The 14,211-nt window shown below is 48.3% G+C and overlaps 2 protein-coding genes across 3 annotated transcripts in view; one reads left to right on the top strand and one right to left on the bottom strand.

The window, feature by feature from the left end:
- The window catches only part of KATNIP (katanin interacting protein), a 33,424-nt gene extending 30,824 nt beyond the window's left edge, over window positions 1-2,600 (bottom strand). The window contains 2 exon segments of the mRNA XM_035131801.3: window positions 598-674; window positions 2,429-2,600. Of these exon segments, the coding sequence (XP_034987692.3) occupies window positions 598-659 (62 nt within the window). The 5' untranslated portion in view covers window positions 660-674; window positions 2,429-2,600.
- The window catches only part of GTF3C1 (general transcription factor IIIC subunit 1), a 40,555-nt gene continuing 28,938 nt past the window's right edge, over window positions 2,595-14,211 (top strand). Inside the window, exons 1-12 of one of the 2 annotated variants that reach the window (XM_035130536.3) lie at window positions 2,595-2,890; window positions 4,024-4,233; window positions 5,395-5,568; window positions 6,237-6,380; window positions 7,925-8,021; window positions 8,382-8,505; window positions 9,243-9,401; window positions 9,788-9,903; window positions 10,010-10,352; window positions 10,718-10,929; window positions 12,495-12,637; window positions 12,787-12,940. In XM_035130536.3, the coding sequence (XP_034986427.3) occupies window positions 2,670-2,890; window positions 4,024-4,233; window positions 5,395-5,568; window positions 6,237-6,380; window positions 7,925-8,021; window positions 8,382-8,505; window positions 9,243-9,401; window positions 9,788-9,903; window positions 10,010-10,352; window positions 10,718-10,929; window positions 12,495-12,637; window positions 12,787-12,940 (2,097 nt within the window). In that variant the 5' untranslated portion in view covers window positions 2,595-2,669. The remainder of the gene's footprint in view (window positions 2,891-4,023; window positions 4,234-5,394; window positions 5,569-6,236; window positions 6,381-7,924; window positions 8,022-8,381; window positions 8,506-9,242; window positions 9,402-9,787; window positions 9,904-10,009; window positions 10,353-10,717; window positions 10,930-12,494; window positions 12,638-12,786; window positions 12,941-14,211) is intronic. The other variant, XM_088657328.1, reaches the window with a different exon arrangement.

Raw genomic sequence — 14,211 nt, forward strand, 5'->3', positions numbered from 1 at the left:
CTTGTCTTAAGCTGACATCAAGAATGTTTGAATAAATAAATCCTGCCAGGAAAGAATCTGGCTCAGAGGTTGCCTGCCTAATGAAAATACATTTCACAATGCAGGTGCTGCTTTTTACTCAGGCCTTTGGCCATTAAACAGACTATGGCCCTTTTAAAAGAGTGGAGACTATTACTATGATTTTTGTTTTATTGGTTTTTATTATGCCATGTTAAGTATACTTTTAATGCTGCACACTGCCCTGGGATCTTTGGATAAAGGGTTATATATGAATTGAATGAATGAATGAATGAATGAATGAATGTCCCATTCACAAGAGGCAGTCAAGCAATGCTTCTCCAGCAGATCTCAAAGAATAGGTGCAAATATATGGAGAAAGAAGGTCTTGAGACAGGCTGATCCCATGTTGTGTAGGGCTTCATACCCTCACAGTAACGCCTTAAATTTGGGCTGGTAGCATATTGGCCATTAGTGCAAATTCTCTTGGAGTCAAATGCTGTTGACAAGCAGGCAGTTCTGGTCAACCAGAGGAGGCAGCAGGCTGCAGACCAAGCCAAGGCCCCAAAAATCTGTTCTGCCAGTCACCCTTCAGCCTACCTGTTTCTATGCTGAAGAAATACTATATGTTGATCATGTTTTTCATCAAAGTCAGTCACCATGTCCTTTGGTTAAGCCTGAAACACAGAAACAAAGCAACATTTTGCATGGGCCCTGAGCAGTGTTTATAAAGCTGCCCACATTGGAGGCCGCCACTTCAACCCCTTTGGAGAAAATTCCAGTTTAATTTGGCTCTGGATAAAGCAATTCCTTCCGACTGTCCTGAATAATCACCAACATTCAGCTTCATTGGCTGGCACATGTCACCCTGCAAATCCAATGCCTGACATTCTGCCTTGGCTGCCTAAGTAGCTGGTGCCCACGTGCTGGTTGTGTTCTTGTTTGGGGGGGCAGGAGTCTGCTGCAGGGGGGATGCCTGGCTTTGGGGGTGCCCAGGGTGGTGCTCCTTCAGCCTACCAGTAAATTTCTCATGCCCAAAGGGGCACCTCTCCTGACAGGGCCCTTGCACAAGCTGAGTGGGGGCAGCTGTGGCACTGCCTCCTAGGGGGGGCAGGCCATCATTCCCCATCCTGGTGCCCTCCAGATGCCGTTGGACTCCAACTCCCATCAGCCTTTGGAACTCCCTGCCTAGAGGAGCCAGGCTGCTCCCTCCTTGCTGTCCTTCCACCGACAGGTAAAGCCCTTCTTGTTCAAACAGGCTTTTGGGAACGGGCTGTTTTCAAGGAATGGTGCCATGCTGTTGTCATGGTAATTATTTGCATGGTTTTAATTCTATTAATGCTTGATGTCTTTTGAGAGAGAGTTTTTCTTCACAGAATCATAGAACTGTAGAGTTGGAAGGAACCACAAAGGTCATCCTAGCTCATTGAGGAAGGGCTACTTCTACGTTTGTAGCTGTTACTTTATGTGTAAACCGCCTTGAGAAAAAAAGCAGAGAGTGTGTGTGTGCATATATATATATATATATATATATATATATATATATATATATATACAGTATATATATATAATGACAATAGTTTGCTTTGGCATCTGTCTGTCTTGGGAGACATAAGGGGAGTGCACCATTGCGGGTGAGGTTGAACTAATAGTAAGTCAACATAATAATGATAATGATAATCATATATCTGAAGGAGCGTCTCCACCCCCATTGTTCAGTCTGGATACTGAGATCAGATGTCAAGGAAATAAACAACTATCTGACTTTTCTCTGAAGGCAGCCCTGTTTAGGGAAGTTTTTAATGTCTGACGTTTTATCGTGTGTGTTTTTTACAATACTTTTTATTAGTTTTACATATAATCACATTGTGTAACATCATATCCTCTTATTAAATCTCTTTGGCTCAACTGAGCCTAACGACTTCCCTCCCTCCCGCCTAATGGTTGACAAACTAAAATTTTGCATCACGGCATTTCACTCTATTTCAGTGTATCTGAAGAAGTGTGCATGCACACAAAAGCTCATACCAAAATAAAAACTTAGTTGGTCTCTAAGGCGCTGCTGGAAGGAATTTTTTTATTTTGTTTCGACTACGTCAGACCAACACGGCTACCTACCTGTAACTTTCCTATTCTTGTTATATCATTACCTAAAGTTATTACATTACTCATCCTGAATAGGTAGTAATTTCATCTTACAAATCTTTTTTTATCGTGTTTTTAATATTCTGCTGGGAGCCGCCCAGAGTAGAAATAAATTATGATGATTATGATTATTAATTATGACCAGTCCCTGCAGCAGCCAGCCTGGCCAGTGCTGCCAGCGGTGGGGCTGCCGGGGCGCCTGGAGGCCTGTGGAGCCGCCCGTCCGCCCCGTCCCCGTCCCCCGTCCCCCCACCGCCCTTTCCCCGGAGCCCCACTCGCCGCCTACCCCGTCGCCCCGCACTCGCCGGACCCTTCCGGGGGCGCCGCGGCCCTGGCAGGCGCGGCGGGGCTCACTCCATCCTCCTCTTCCTCCTCCTCCTCTTCCTCGCCCTCCTGGCAGGCGCCGCTGTTGGGCCGTTGCCATGGAGACCCCGCGGGAAGCGGCCCTCGGCGGGGCGGGGCGCGTCATTTCCGGCGCGCCGGAAGGAGGACGGGGAGAGGCGACGGAGGAGGGCGACAGAGGCGCCATGGAGGCCCTGTGGGCCGCGCTGAGTGAGGTGGCGCTGGAGGGCCTGGACGGCGTGACCCCCGGGGCCCTCTGGGAGCGCCTGGCCGGCCGCGTGCCGCCCTTCCCGCTGCCGCTCGAGCCCGACTCCCGGCAGCTCCTCTGGGCCTCCCTCGCCGCGCACGCGCAGCTCCGCTTCTACCGGCTCCCTCAGCCCAGGCCGCCGCTGCACCTCTACGACCGGTGAGCCGGGAGGGGTCCCCCAATGGTCACCTAGTCCAGCCCCCCTGCAGGAGCAGGGGCGTCTCGGACAAGGGGGGACCGACCCCCGAGCCTCTCTTTAAGAAGCCTCCCGGGAAAGAGAGCCTTCACCACCGAGCGGATGTCTCCCCCCGCCTCGCAAGAATCTCTTCCCAAAGGCTCGGGTGTCATTCATGTTTCTAGTCCTGGGGAGGCAGCCGCTGGGGAGTCCCCGTGGGTGGCGCCGCCAAGGTGTGGAAAAAGGAGTTTGAAATAAGATGGGCGATATCCGAGAGCCCCCGTGCTCCAGTTCTTATAAGAAAAAAAGGTGCCAGTCCTGTGTACCCTTGAGTACCACCCCCCCAGGAAAAAAGCACAGAGTTCCACTCTACAGATCTGTGTTGCCATCATGCAGTGCCAGATATACGTATAAGCTAAACAAGCTATAGCTTCGGGCCCCACTCTCTTGGGAGCCCCAAAAAAGTTAAAGGAAAAAACCCATGAATGTACATTTCCAAAATATAAGATAATAAACAATAAAATAAAACCTACATACAGCAACAGTGTTTTGTGTTGTGTAGGCTCCCATGATGTAAGTCATGGGCCCTGCCTGCTAGCCTGCTCCCTCAAATATCACTGGTTTTCTCCTTTCTATATATAGGGTGCCGACATTCTGCATGGACTGGTTGCAGGGCAACATGTGCAAATGGCTTTACATACCTATTAGGTCCATCAATTACAATACTGTATAGCATATATTCAACACAAAAAACAGCGACAATTTGTTGTTGACAAAGGACAGCTGGACATATCAAGGGCCCCATTACCTTCAGGAGCTTAGGGCCGCATCAAACCTAAATCCGGCCCTGCCATCACGCTTGGGATTTGCTGTGTACAGTTCTGGTCGCCTCCCCTTAAAAAGGATATTATAGAAACTTCAGAAAAGGGCAGCCAAAATGAGACAAAGACATGATGGAACAGCTCCGCTATGAGGAAAGGTTTCAACATCTTAGTTTAGAGGAAATGAGGGGTGCTGCTTCTTTTTTTAAAAAAAACTAAACAAATTAAAACCCGCTGCAAATTTTGGGCAGGCAGGCTGGGGTTGAGAAGAACTCATTCTCCTCTTCTCGTTTTAGGTATGAAGAAATTGATCTTGAAACAGGAATACTGGAGACCAAGAGAGATCCTGTTCCTTTAGATGACATTTATCCTGTGCACATGATTTTGGATGACCCTGAAGGCATTCAGGGTTCGTGCCAGTATTATAAAGAAAGGCTGGATATTACTGACCTGGTCAGAACAAAAGACTTACGGCCCCTTTGCACATATACAGAAGCTTATGAGAAGTGAGTAAGCATTTGCTGGTTGGCTTTGCTCCAGGCTCTCTTTTGGTGGGGGAGATGTCTGCAGAGTGGGCAAGTGGAGCAGGACTGTTGAATTCATTCCATTGCAGAACTGTCCATGGAGTCAAAAGGAGAGTTCTATAGCTTTGTCATGAGGTAGAAAGAAAAGTGTGTTTTCCAGTAAAAGTTTGAATGCCGGTGTCAAGCATACCTGGAACAAGATGAAGGAGTGTGACAATTGTCACTACCATTAAGACTTGCTAGATGTGGGTGGGCAGGTGTCATTCTCAATTGACACATCAATGTGAAAACTTATTCCTGGAGGACAAAAGAAGGGAAGGCTGGAGTGCCACATGTCTGCACCTGAATTTACGCAGGCTAGCTAAGTGGAGATGGGACGAAGGGAAATTAAGAGGCGCCTTTGTATGAATGTGCTAAAACAAGGGCCACCAAATGAGGTGGTTAACCTGTGGCCTTCCAGATGTTGTTGGTCCCCCAACACCTGTCAGTCCCAGTCATTGTGGTCAGGAATCATCATTCCAGTCCAGCAACATCACAGGAGGGGCACAGGTTAGCCCCCTGTACTTTGGACTAATAACCAACAGCAGGTTCTTCCCTGCCTACTCCTTCTAAGTTAAAAAAAGGCTGCCAGAGAGGAAATACCTTTGCCCGCCTGTCACTTCTGTGGTTCTGTTACTAGCTGCGATACCCATCTTGGGAAAAAGGAAATGTGGGAATCTAGTAATTGTCAGCTTTTCCTCTGCTTGCTTGGAAGTAATTAGTGAAGTGGGAGTTAGGCTCGTCAGCATGTTCCTTCAGCCTCTTGCTACTGAGAGGTGATTGGGTTTGCTACGTGCTGCTTGCTTAAAGTGGCTCGAGCCCACAGGCACTCCAGATTCATGGGAGCTTTGGTCAGCTATGCAGTGTCATTTCGGGAATAGGGACAATCTGGACAAGAAAGCCTATTCTTTGGGTGGGGTCATGGTTGAAATGTGCCATGTTGCTTTGCGTATTCCAGCCATACAGCCCCTGCTAGACTCAAAATGATCCAAGAGAGGGAATCCTGCATAGCTTGGTGGCAGTGCTGATGTGGCACAGAAAGTGGGTAATTCATTGGGGAATGGGGGGGAAGTACCTTCTTTGCCATGTCTTACTGCTTTGCAGGTGGGGAGAGAAGCTGGTGATCGTTGCCTCTCAGATGCTGCGCCACAGAACGCTAATAGGATGGGAAGGGGATCCAGACTTAAAACTTCCCGACTTCTCCTACTGCATCTTGGAGCGCTTGGGGCGTGCCCGATGGCAGGGAGAGCTGCAAAGAGACCTCAGCGCAGCTTTTAAGTAAGTGCCCGGGTTGCAGCCTGTTGCAGTAACTCCTTCTGGCTCCAGCTGTGGCGCCACAGTGGCAGAAGGGATAGCATGTGGGCAGGTGTCCACCTCTGGTTTGGAGAAGATACCTTGTCCCATGGGCTGGCGTAAGAGGATAGGATTGCCTTGGTTTTCTTTTGCAGCGGTATTCTAGCATGGCCAAGTTAGGCTAGAGCCTGTCTCTTGTGGAGCTGCTGTGATGATAGACAAGCCTCAGCCCCAAATCACTGTGGACATGCCACAGCCCTGAGCTGTATCCAGAGCCCACCCTTTCAAAACATCAGAGGCCTGGCAAATGCTGGCTGCTTGCTGCTTGGGGGAAGCATTCTTTAGCCCGTTTTATCCCAACTTAAATTTTAAGCAGGCTTAACGTAGTGTAAGGCACTTGCATGGCTCCCTGGAAGATGCAGGTTCTGGCCCCGTTATTGTTGGTCTACAGCAAACTCCGGCCCTCAAGATGTTTGGGACTACAGTTCCCATCCTCCCTAACTAACAGGACCAGTGGACAGGGATGATGGGAATTTTAGTCCCAAAGATCTGGAGGGCCGGAGTTTGCCTATGGCTGGTCTACAGGGTTAGAGTTTGTCTCCTTTCAACTTCTGTGGCATACTTAATTTTTGTGAAATCTGTCCTCATCATAGGGTGGATTCTGGGAAGCTTCATTACCACCGACGAGTCCTGGACAGAAATGGGCTCATCACCATGCAGTCCCACGTGATCAGGCTGCCGACGGGGGCCCAGCAGCACTCCATCCTCCTGCTGCTGACCCACTTTCATATTGACAGGTGTGTGTTGCAGGGAGGTCAAGGAAGAAGTGCTGGGGGGGGGGTGTTTTAATTTCTTCCTCCTACACTCTTCCCCTGATCTATATGCACCCCTTCACCTTCACAGGAAAGACAACCACCACCACCCTGGCGAATCACAACTTGGGGGAGTGACTTAAGTGATTGAACATCCTTCATTGCTGCTCTCCTGATCAAATTATTACTTTATTTTAAAAGTTTTTAGACTATTTTTGGGACAGAGTGGCCTCTAAAGGCCATTTATAGCCATGTGCAAATTTAAACCCCTAAAAATCCAATAGCAAGACCGGTTAACCAATTAAAATCCACCCCAATAACATTCAAGCCAGGATACCAGCAGAATATCCCAGCTAGTTTTAAATACCATCTCTGGCAGTCCCCAGTGTGGCACCAAGGCACCCTCAGGCACCCCAGTCATAGGCCACTTTGCTTGTTTTTGGTATCACCTGGAGAATACTCCCCATGGCGGAGGCACAGAAAGAAAAACGTGATACTTTCTCTGAAGCCGTTTTGCGTTCCCCCCAAATTGGAAGTGTTCACAGTTCCTGTCAAAGAGATTTGACTCTGAAATGCATAGAGCAAAAGAAACCTCTTTCAGTGAGTACTGGAGCTTGTCTCCTCTCTGACTGGCGCAGTTTTGTTGTAGGCCAGAGGATGGAAGAGTCTGGCCTTGGTATCCAATCTAGCTGAGCCCCACAGGATGAAGCCTCTTTCATCCTGTGAGGGCGGCAGCAATGGTGACTCTGTCTTCTTCAGGGTGGATTTGATTTAAATCAAATCGATTGAAATCATGATTGAAATCACTAGTCAGTAAGACTTGATTTGAATCATTTTTTTTACAGAAAGATTCATTCTTGCTGGTATAATCTTAATATTTACAACGAGATAAAGGTTTCCTTTCTGAAATAATAAATTTTCAGAGTAGTTTTTACTGTTATATCAAAAATTGCTTATTTGGTTATACGGTTAGAAATACATAGACAGTTACTTATGAAATTATTGTGAGGTTTTATAAGTTAACTGTTTATATTTGGACAACTTTTCAGCTGTACTTTATTGGAAGGAGAAAAATAATCATGTCATTAATAACAATTTAAACAATTAATTTAACTAAAACAATAACATTATAGCATATGTACCCATGTTTGTTAACTGATGTGGTTAAACAGTTTAAACAACAACAACAAAAACTTAGATTGGGTTTTAGCACACATGAAAAACTGAAAACAAATCCTTATTTCCTGATGAATAGCCTTTGGACTATAATGTAACTTAAACAGAAAACTATCTTTAGAAAGATTTTTCCTCCAAAAGCATTTTATTTTTAAAATCCCATTTAAATTTTTTAAAATTTGATTTTTTTTTAATCATTGATTTTTATCCCCCCTGCTCTTCTTCTTCCTAGGGGTGGCCAGAGCTTTCCTTGTGTCACTCACAGCTTGCGCCCCACCCAAGGGGCGGGCGTCCTCTAGCTGTGAGGAGGCATTGGTGCCGCCCGCTTACAGTTGCCTCTCTTGGGGTTTTAGGAGGAGCAAATATGATATCCTTATGGAGAAACTGTCCACTATGCTGAGCAAGCGACCTGGTCATATGGAGACGATGGCGAACATAAGGGAGGAACTGGTGAGCACCTGGCTGTTCTTCCATGTGCTTGAAACCCGGCTGCGTGCATCCGAGCGTGTGGTGCTTGTTTTGCTTTCTGATGGAGAGGAGCTTCTCAGGTGGCCATGGGGGCATTTGGGGGTGCTCACCCATGAAGGCCCTGCCCGCCCTGCTGTGTTTCGCCTCCAGCGAGAGCCAAGCAGAAATGTGTTCTATTGGCTCTGTGGGCCTTTGGAGCAACCCTTGTTTTCTCTCGCCTCCAAGGAGGGTTGGGGGCTTGGCATGAGGCTTATGGGGGAAACAAGCTTGCCTGCCACTCTGTCCTGAAGTCGGTTGTGGCCAGCCTTGAAACTGATTCTCTCTCTCGTTGCACAACGACAGGGTCTCTGTGAGAAAACATTTAAGCGTCTCTATCAGTACATGCTGAATGCCGGCTTTGGAAAGATTGTGACCGTGCCGTTACAAGACGTTCGCCCTGATGGAGGTCCTTTCAAGACCAAGAAGGGTAAGGGGGCACCTCACAGCTTCTGGAAGGGGGTCAGGCTGCCTTGGCACTCCCATCCTTGTGCAGAAGAGTAGCCTTGGACAAGATAAAGCGATTAACAAATTAGATTTTTTTTATTATTGCTGCTGCTGTTGTTCTCCTGCTTCCAAGTGAAGGGGCAGGGCCCTGTGGAAGCTTTTGCCTCCACAGTACTTCTCTCTAGATCAGGGATGGGGAACTTTCAACCCTCCAGATATTGCTGGACTCCATCTCCCATCAGCCCCAGCCAGCAGGGGCAATGGATATGGGAGTTATAGTCCAAGAACAGATGTTTTCCTGTCCCTCCTCTGTATGCAGGGGGCTGAACACTCCATGTTAAAAATGGGGATGGAATTTGGAGGTAGGTGTCCAACGAGGCCTCTTTTAGGCATATCGCCCCAGGTGCACAATTTCTTGAGGTTCTTTCATTTGTTTAATTTCTATCTCATCCTTCCTCCCAAAGGAGAAAAGTTAGGGGGGGGGGAGAAAGATAATTAGTAAAAGAAAGTAAGTTACAGATTAGCGAAAGGATACAATTAAAAATAAAATAAAATACTTGAAAACAGTTGTGTATCCTGACAGCTGCAGCTGCATTTCATGCTAGTTGTGTTAGATTTGTTTGTGCTTTGCCTGGAACTGCCGGTTTTCTGCCTCGCTAAGTCTCCTTTTGTGTTTTGACAAACGGGGGGGGGGGGGTATGCTTGTTCATTCGCTCCCAGGAACGGACGTCATGGTTCGCTGCCTGAAGCTGGTGAAGGAGTTTCGGAAGAAGGTGGATGATTACCATGACGACGACGACGAAGAGATGATCACCAAAGCCGTGCAGCCTGTGGACATTGTCTACGAGAAAGATATGCTGACGCAAGCGTATGAGCTAAGTAGGTGAACGGCTGTGGCCCCAAACCTCTGAAAGGCCGCCTCCTTCCCTACAGACCCCCTCAGGTGCTGAGATCAGTAGAGGGGGCCTCTTGGCAGTTCCTTCACCCTCACCACCGTTTGGGGCGGTGGCCTGAGAGAGAGCCTTACCTGTGGTGGCCCCTGATCTGTGGAACTCCCCACAGAAGTGGGCCTGCCACCTTCATTATACAGCTTTCAGCAAATGCTGAAGGCACACCTCTTCACCCTGGCCTTTGACACTTAAGGTGTATGTTTTAAGGTCCGCCTTATCCTTCTGCCCATCCGAACTCTCCTACCATTCAGCACCTTTGGGTGAGCCCCTTGGGGACCTAGTCTTATGTTTTCTCCTCCCCCTCCCCCTCTGCAGTTGAAAGCTGGGGGACCAAAGGCATTTCTCAAGCTGAACTCCGAGCCGCCATGAACGTGGGGAAGCTGGAAGCCAGGATGCTCTGCCGCCTCTTGGAGAGGTACAAAGTGATCAAGGTAATGCTTGTCACGGCCTCCGCTGCTGGCCTTGCGCACGTTGCCCCTTCCCCAACGTGCAGGAAATGCCAGCTGAAGGCTGAGAACAGTCCTGATCCTTGCTTAGGGATTCATGGAAGACGAAGGCAGGCAGCGGACGACCAAATACATCACCTGCACGTTTGCGGAAGAGAGCGACCTCAGCCGGCAGTTTGAGCGGGAGAAGGCCCGGAGTGAGCAGCTTGCCATGGCCAGTGTGTCGGTGGCCCCTGACGACTCCTTGCCTGGGGAGGAGCAGCTCTCTGCAGCTGAGGAGGAGGAGGAAACGCCTCTGCTCTCTGAGTCGGAGAACGAGGAAGAGGAGAGAGAAGGCGGGAAGCCGAGGAATGCCAGCTCAGCCTCATTGCGCAGGCTCAGTTTCCGGGGAGGAGGCAGCCCCTGCCAGTCGACGCCAGTGAAAGGTACAAGGGGTGAGCTTTGGCCAAGAGGGCCACTTCCTTCCTCAGTGCCCATGTTAGGCTCTGTGTCTGCCTGCCTGCCTGCCTACTTGCAGCCTTAAGCACCACAAAGAAATTGCATGACTCTGCAACAGTTTTTAATAAGGTCTGAGTGCTGAGATCTTTATCTGTATAAAGGGGGCAGGTGGGTGGGCTGCCCTCACAACCAGTTGTGCTTAATGAGGGGGGTTAGGATTGCTCAAGATCGCCAGAAATCCATGATCTCTGTAAGCATCTGACCCATTGCCTGTGATATAGTAAAGCTTGCAACAATTGCTTGGTTGTGTTGCTGACCAGCTGTGTGTTTTCTCCCCCTCTGTGTCTTTTCTTAAAACTAGCCAAGAAATTGCTAGCTCCAAGGACCTTGGGGAAGAAGCTGTCTCCATTGCGCCCTTCTGAATACCCAGAAGAGCTTCCTGAACACACGGCAAATGATGATTCCACTTTGGACATACTAAAGCAGGAAAGTGGCCTCTCAAATTGTACCCATTTTATAGATCATGCTGGTGATATGGCTCTGGTTGAGGAAGTCAAGCTGGAGACTCCCAAAGTAAGAGCCCGGGCCTTAAAGCCAGAACATTTGCTGTTAGTGCGCATGTCTTGGCACACTTGGGGTGGAGAGTCTTTTGCAAGGTGTGAGCTGGGACAGGGGGACCAGAGTCACTGGAGGGGGGCCACCTGCTCTCTCTTGTGCCCCAGAGAAGACCTCCTTGGCTTAGCCAGGCCTCCCTTGCCAAGCCTGCTTTGGGCAGCTTGGACATGCCATGGAGGGCCACTTTCGCTGCCGGTTGTCAGATGGAGGAGCCAGCCTCAGGGAGTGAGAGGGAATGTTCCTGGGGGCTTTTGAGCTGGCATTTCTGCAACACAGTGGGCATCCAAAGGTGCCACAGCAAGACATTTATAAAAGGGGAAACCAGTGAAATTTATAAAATATTAATAGAAATGGAGGATCGAGAAGATCAATTGTAAAAGGTGTGGAAAAAGGATACAACGGAGGGAAGGTTTGCAGGCTATGAAGGACTGGCGCACAAAATTATTGCCAGCTGCATCAATTAATAGCTAGGAAGTGGAAGGGGCAAGCAGATTATAAAATGGAAGAATGGTATATAAAGAGGTGTGGGATATACCTATTAATGATAAATTAGCATTAAGGCAAGATGGGGAATATGCAGGAGAAATTAATTTGAGGAGATATGGAGGGTGTTTGTAGAATTTGTACTGTTAAAACGGAAAGGGGTCAAACCATCGCAAGAGGTGTTGAAATTTTGGAAGGTTGTACAGTATAGTTACAATGAAATGGTCTCAGTGGTGGGATGCACATGTTTATTCTTATTTATGTATGATTATTACTTTGTCAAAATAAATAAAAAGACAAAAAAAGAAGGTGGCAGGACTTCTGCCCTGGTCCAGGAAGTGTATCACTCTGTCCTGAACCTCTCCTTCAGCAGCAGGGCACTTTTTTCACACACCAAAAGTCCCAGCCACAAAGAGCTGGGAGTGCATCGCAGGCCTTGCACACCACCTCTCACCTGGGCATTGAAACCTGTCTCACATCCAGGGGGGATTAACTCCTAGGGCCCCTCAATCTGGGTGGACTGAAAGTTTCGTGCATGGCCAGGAACCTAGGCACTTCTTCCCAAACTCGCAAACTTCAGTCCAACCCCGAAGCCACAGTCCCTTTGGGGTTGATGTCACAGGCATAGCCCTCTAGGCTGCAGCAAGTCTGCTTTTAGGGCTGCCAATCAGCTGCTGAGCCCCAGCTGTAACAACCTGGACCCAAATCAAACTTGGCTGCTCTTGCCTCAGCCTCTACAAGTTCCACCCAGTTTCAGCTACAGGGGACTCACAACATAGGCGTGATTTACTTCCGCTATTGCAGCTTTGTGCAGGTGGCTGGACGATAACCCTGGTGAAGGTTGCAGGCTACTGTGTGTGGAAAGGAAGTGGGTGTGCAGAGGAGGGTGGGGTGGCGGCCAGTTGGTCCAACTCTCCCTTTCCCTCTCACTGCCAGGGGCTTCTCTTTCGGTTTCCTTGTCCTGAGTGTGGTGTAATGAGTGTCTGGGCGGCAGGATTTTATCTGGCCTCTAAACTGTGGTTTTCTGCCCCTGCCCACAGAAAAGCTGTGATGTCAAGAAGAAAGAGAAGGGCTGGCGAGCCTCGGGGGTGGAGCGGTCCCATGAGACCTACCGCCTGCTGAAGCGCCGCAACCTCATCATAGAGGCCGTGCGCAACCTTCGCTTGATCGAAAGCTTGTTTGCGTAAGTTGGGGGTTTGGAAGCGAGCGCCAGCTTTTCCCCCTCCCGCCTGCTCCACCGGGGCACATTCCACAGGGAGTGAGTTGGGCTCCTTGGAGGAAAATGAGGGATTGACAGCAATAATCAATAAGTGTGCGTATGCCTTGTTGCAGCCTTCAGAAGATGATAATGGACCAGGAGAAGCAGGAAGGGGTTTCCACCAGGTGCTGCAAGAAGTCCATTGTCCGCCTAGTGCAGAAGCTCTCCCAGGAAGGCCTCCTGCGCCTCTTCCGCACCACAGTCATCCAGGATGGCATCAGCAGAAAGGTACTTCACCTGCCAAGGCTCCCCCCCCCCAGGATGTTAGTGTTGCCCATCCGGGTGGTCTTGGAAGTGCGAATCCTTTCTAGCTAGTGAATTTGGGGAAGGGTGATGGAGATGGGTTGAAGTCCAGTCCTCCTAAAGGGTCTCAAGGTACTCAGTGATAAGAAAGAGACACCACCCTGAGTCCCCTGCTGGGGAGGCCCTGCCACTCATAGAATCATGAAATGGTAGAGTCACAAGGGACCCCGAGGGTCGAGTAGAGTCATCATTTTTTTCATGGTGTGTTTCATTTTGTGTTGAATCATCACAGTCTACAAAAAGTTGGATGGAGTGCCCTGCCTTTGAGGGGGGCACGATTGGTATTATTGGAACTCCAGAACGCCCACAGGGAAGAAGGAAAAAATATGCAGAGAAGAGAAGAAATTCAGGGGTCCTGTATGGTGACCTGGATGGCAAGAGACTGTAAACAGGGGGTGGGGTGAAGGGAAAGTGATGTTGTGATTATAAGGATGGATTAACAGGTTTATAACTGGTCTGCTGATTTTGGAATTTGCTGGATTGGGGGGGGTGGAGCCGGTAATCGGGGATGTAAGGTTAAATTGAGAATAGTTATAGTTTTAAAAGTGAATGGATTTTGGAAAATGTGAAAATATGGAGGCTTATAGAGGGAGAAAAAAAAAAAATTAGGCACGGGAAGAGAAAATGGGAGTTTGAATTTTCAGTGATTTGAATATTAGATGAAAATGTTAACAATTGATTTATAAGTTGTATAAGATACAAAGGTGTATTTTTATAAAGTAAGAAACTGTTGCAGATGATAAAAAAGGGATGAAAACCGGGGAAGGGGGGGAGGGGAAGCCCATAAAATATGGTTTTTCAACTATGAATGCAAGAAAAAATTTTCTGTTTTGTATTGTTTTTTTCTTTTTCTTTTTTTTCTTCGCCCTTTCTTTTTCCCCTTTTTTTCCTATTTCTATTTTTTTCTTTTTTTGGTATAACAATAGATGGTTGGATGGATGTCCTCCTGCGTACTGCCCTGGTTTGCTGGAGCTCCCTGGTGGCAGGGGGGGGCTTTGGGGTCAGGGGGGGGGGAGGAGGACAGAAATCCAAGCATAAAATGGACCATTTCTGACTGTTCACAAACATGGGATACTTCTGTGGCAGGGGAGGACCCATGTGGGTGGGTAGGAAGGAGGTGGAAAAGGGGTTTAAGTATGTACCGTTTTTTTGTTTTTTTGTATTTTGTAAAATTAATAAAAAGTATGTTAAAAAAA

This window comes from Zootoca vivipara, chromosome 13 (genome assembly GCF_965207765.1).
Source record: "Zootoca vivipara chromosome 13, rZooViv2.hap1.1, whole genome shotgun sequence".
Lineage (NCBI taxonomy): Eukaryota > Metazoa > Chordata > Lepidosauria > Squamata > Lacertidae > Zootoca > Zootoca vivipara.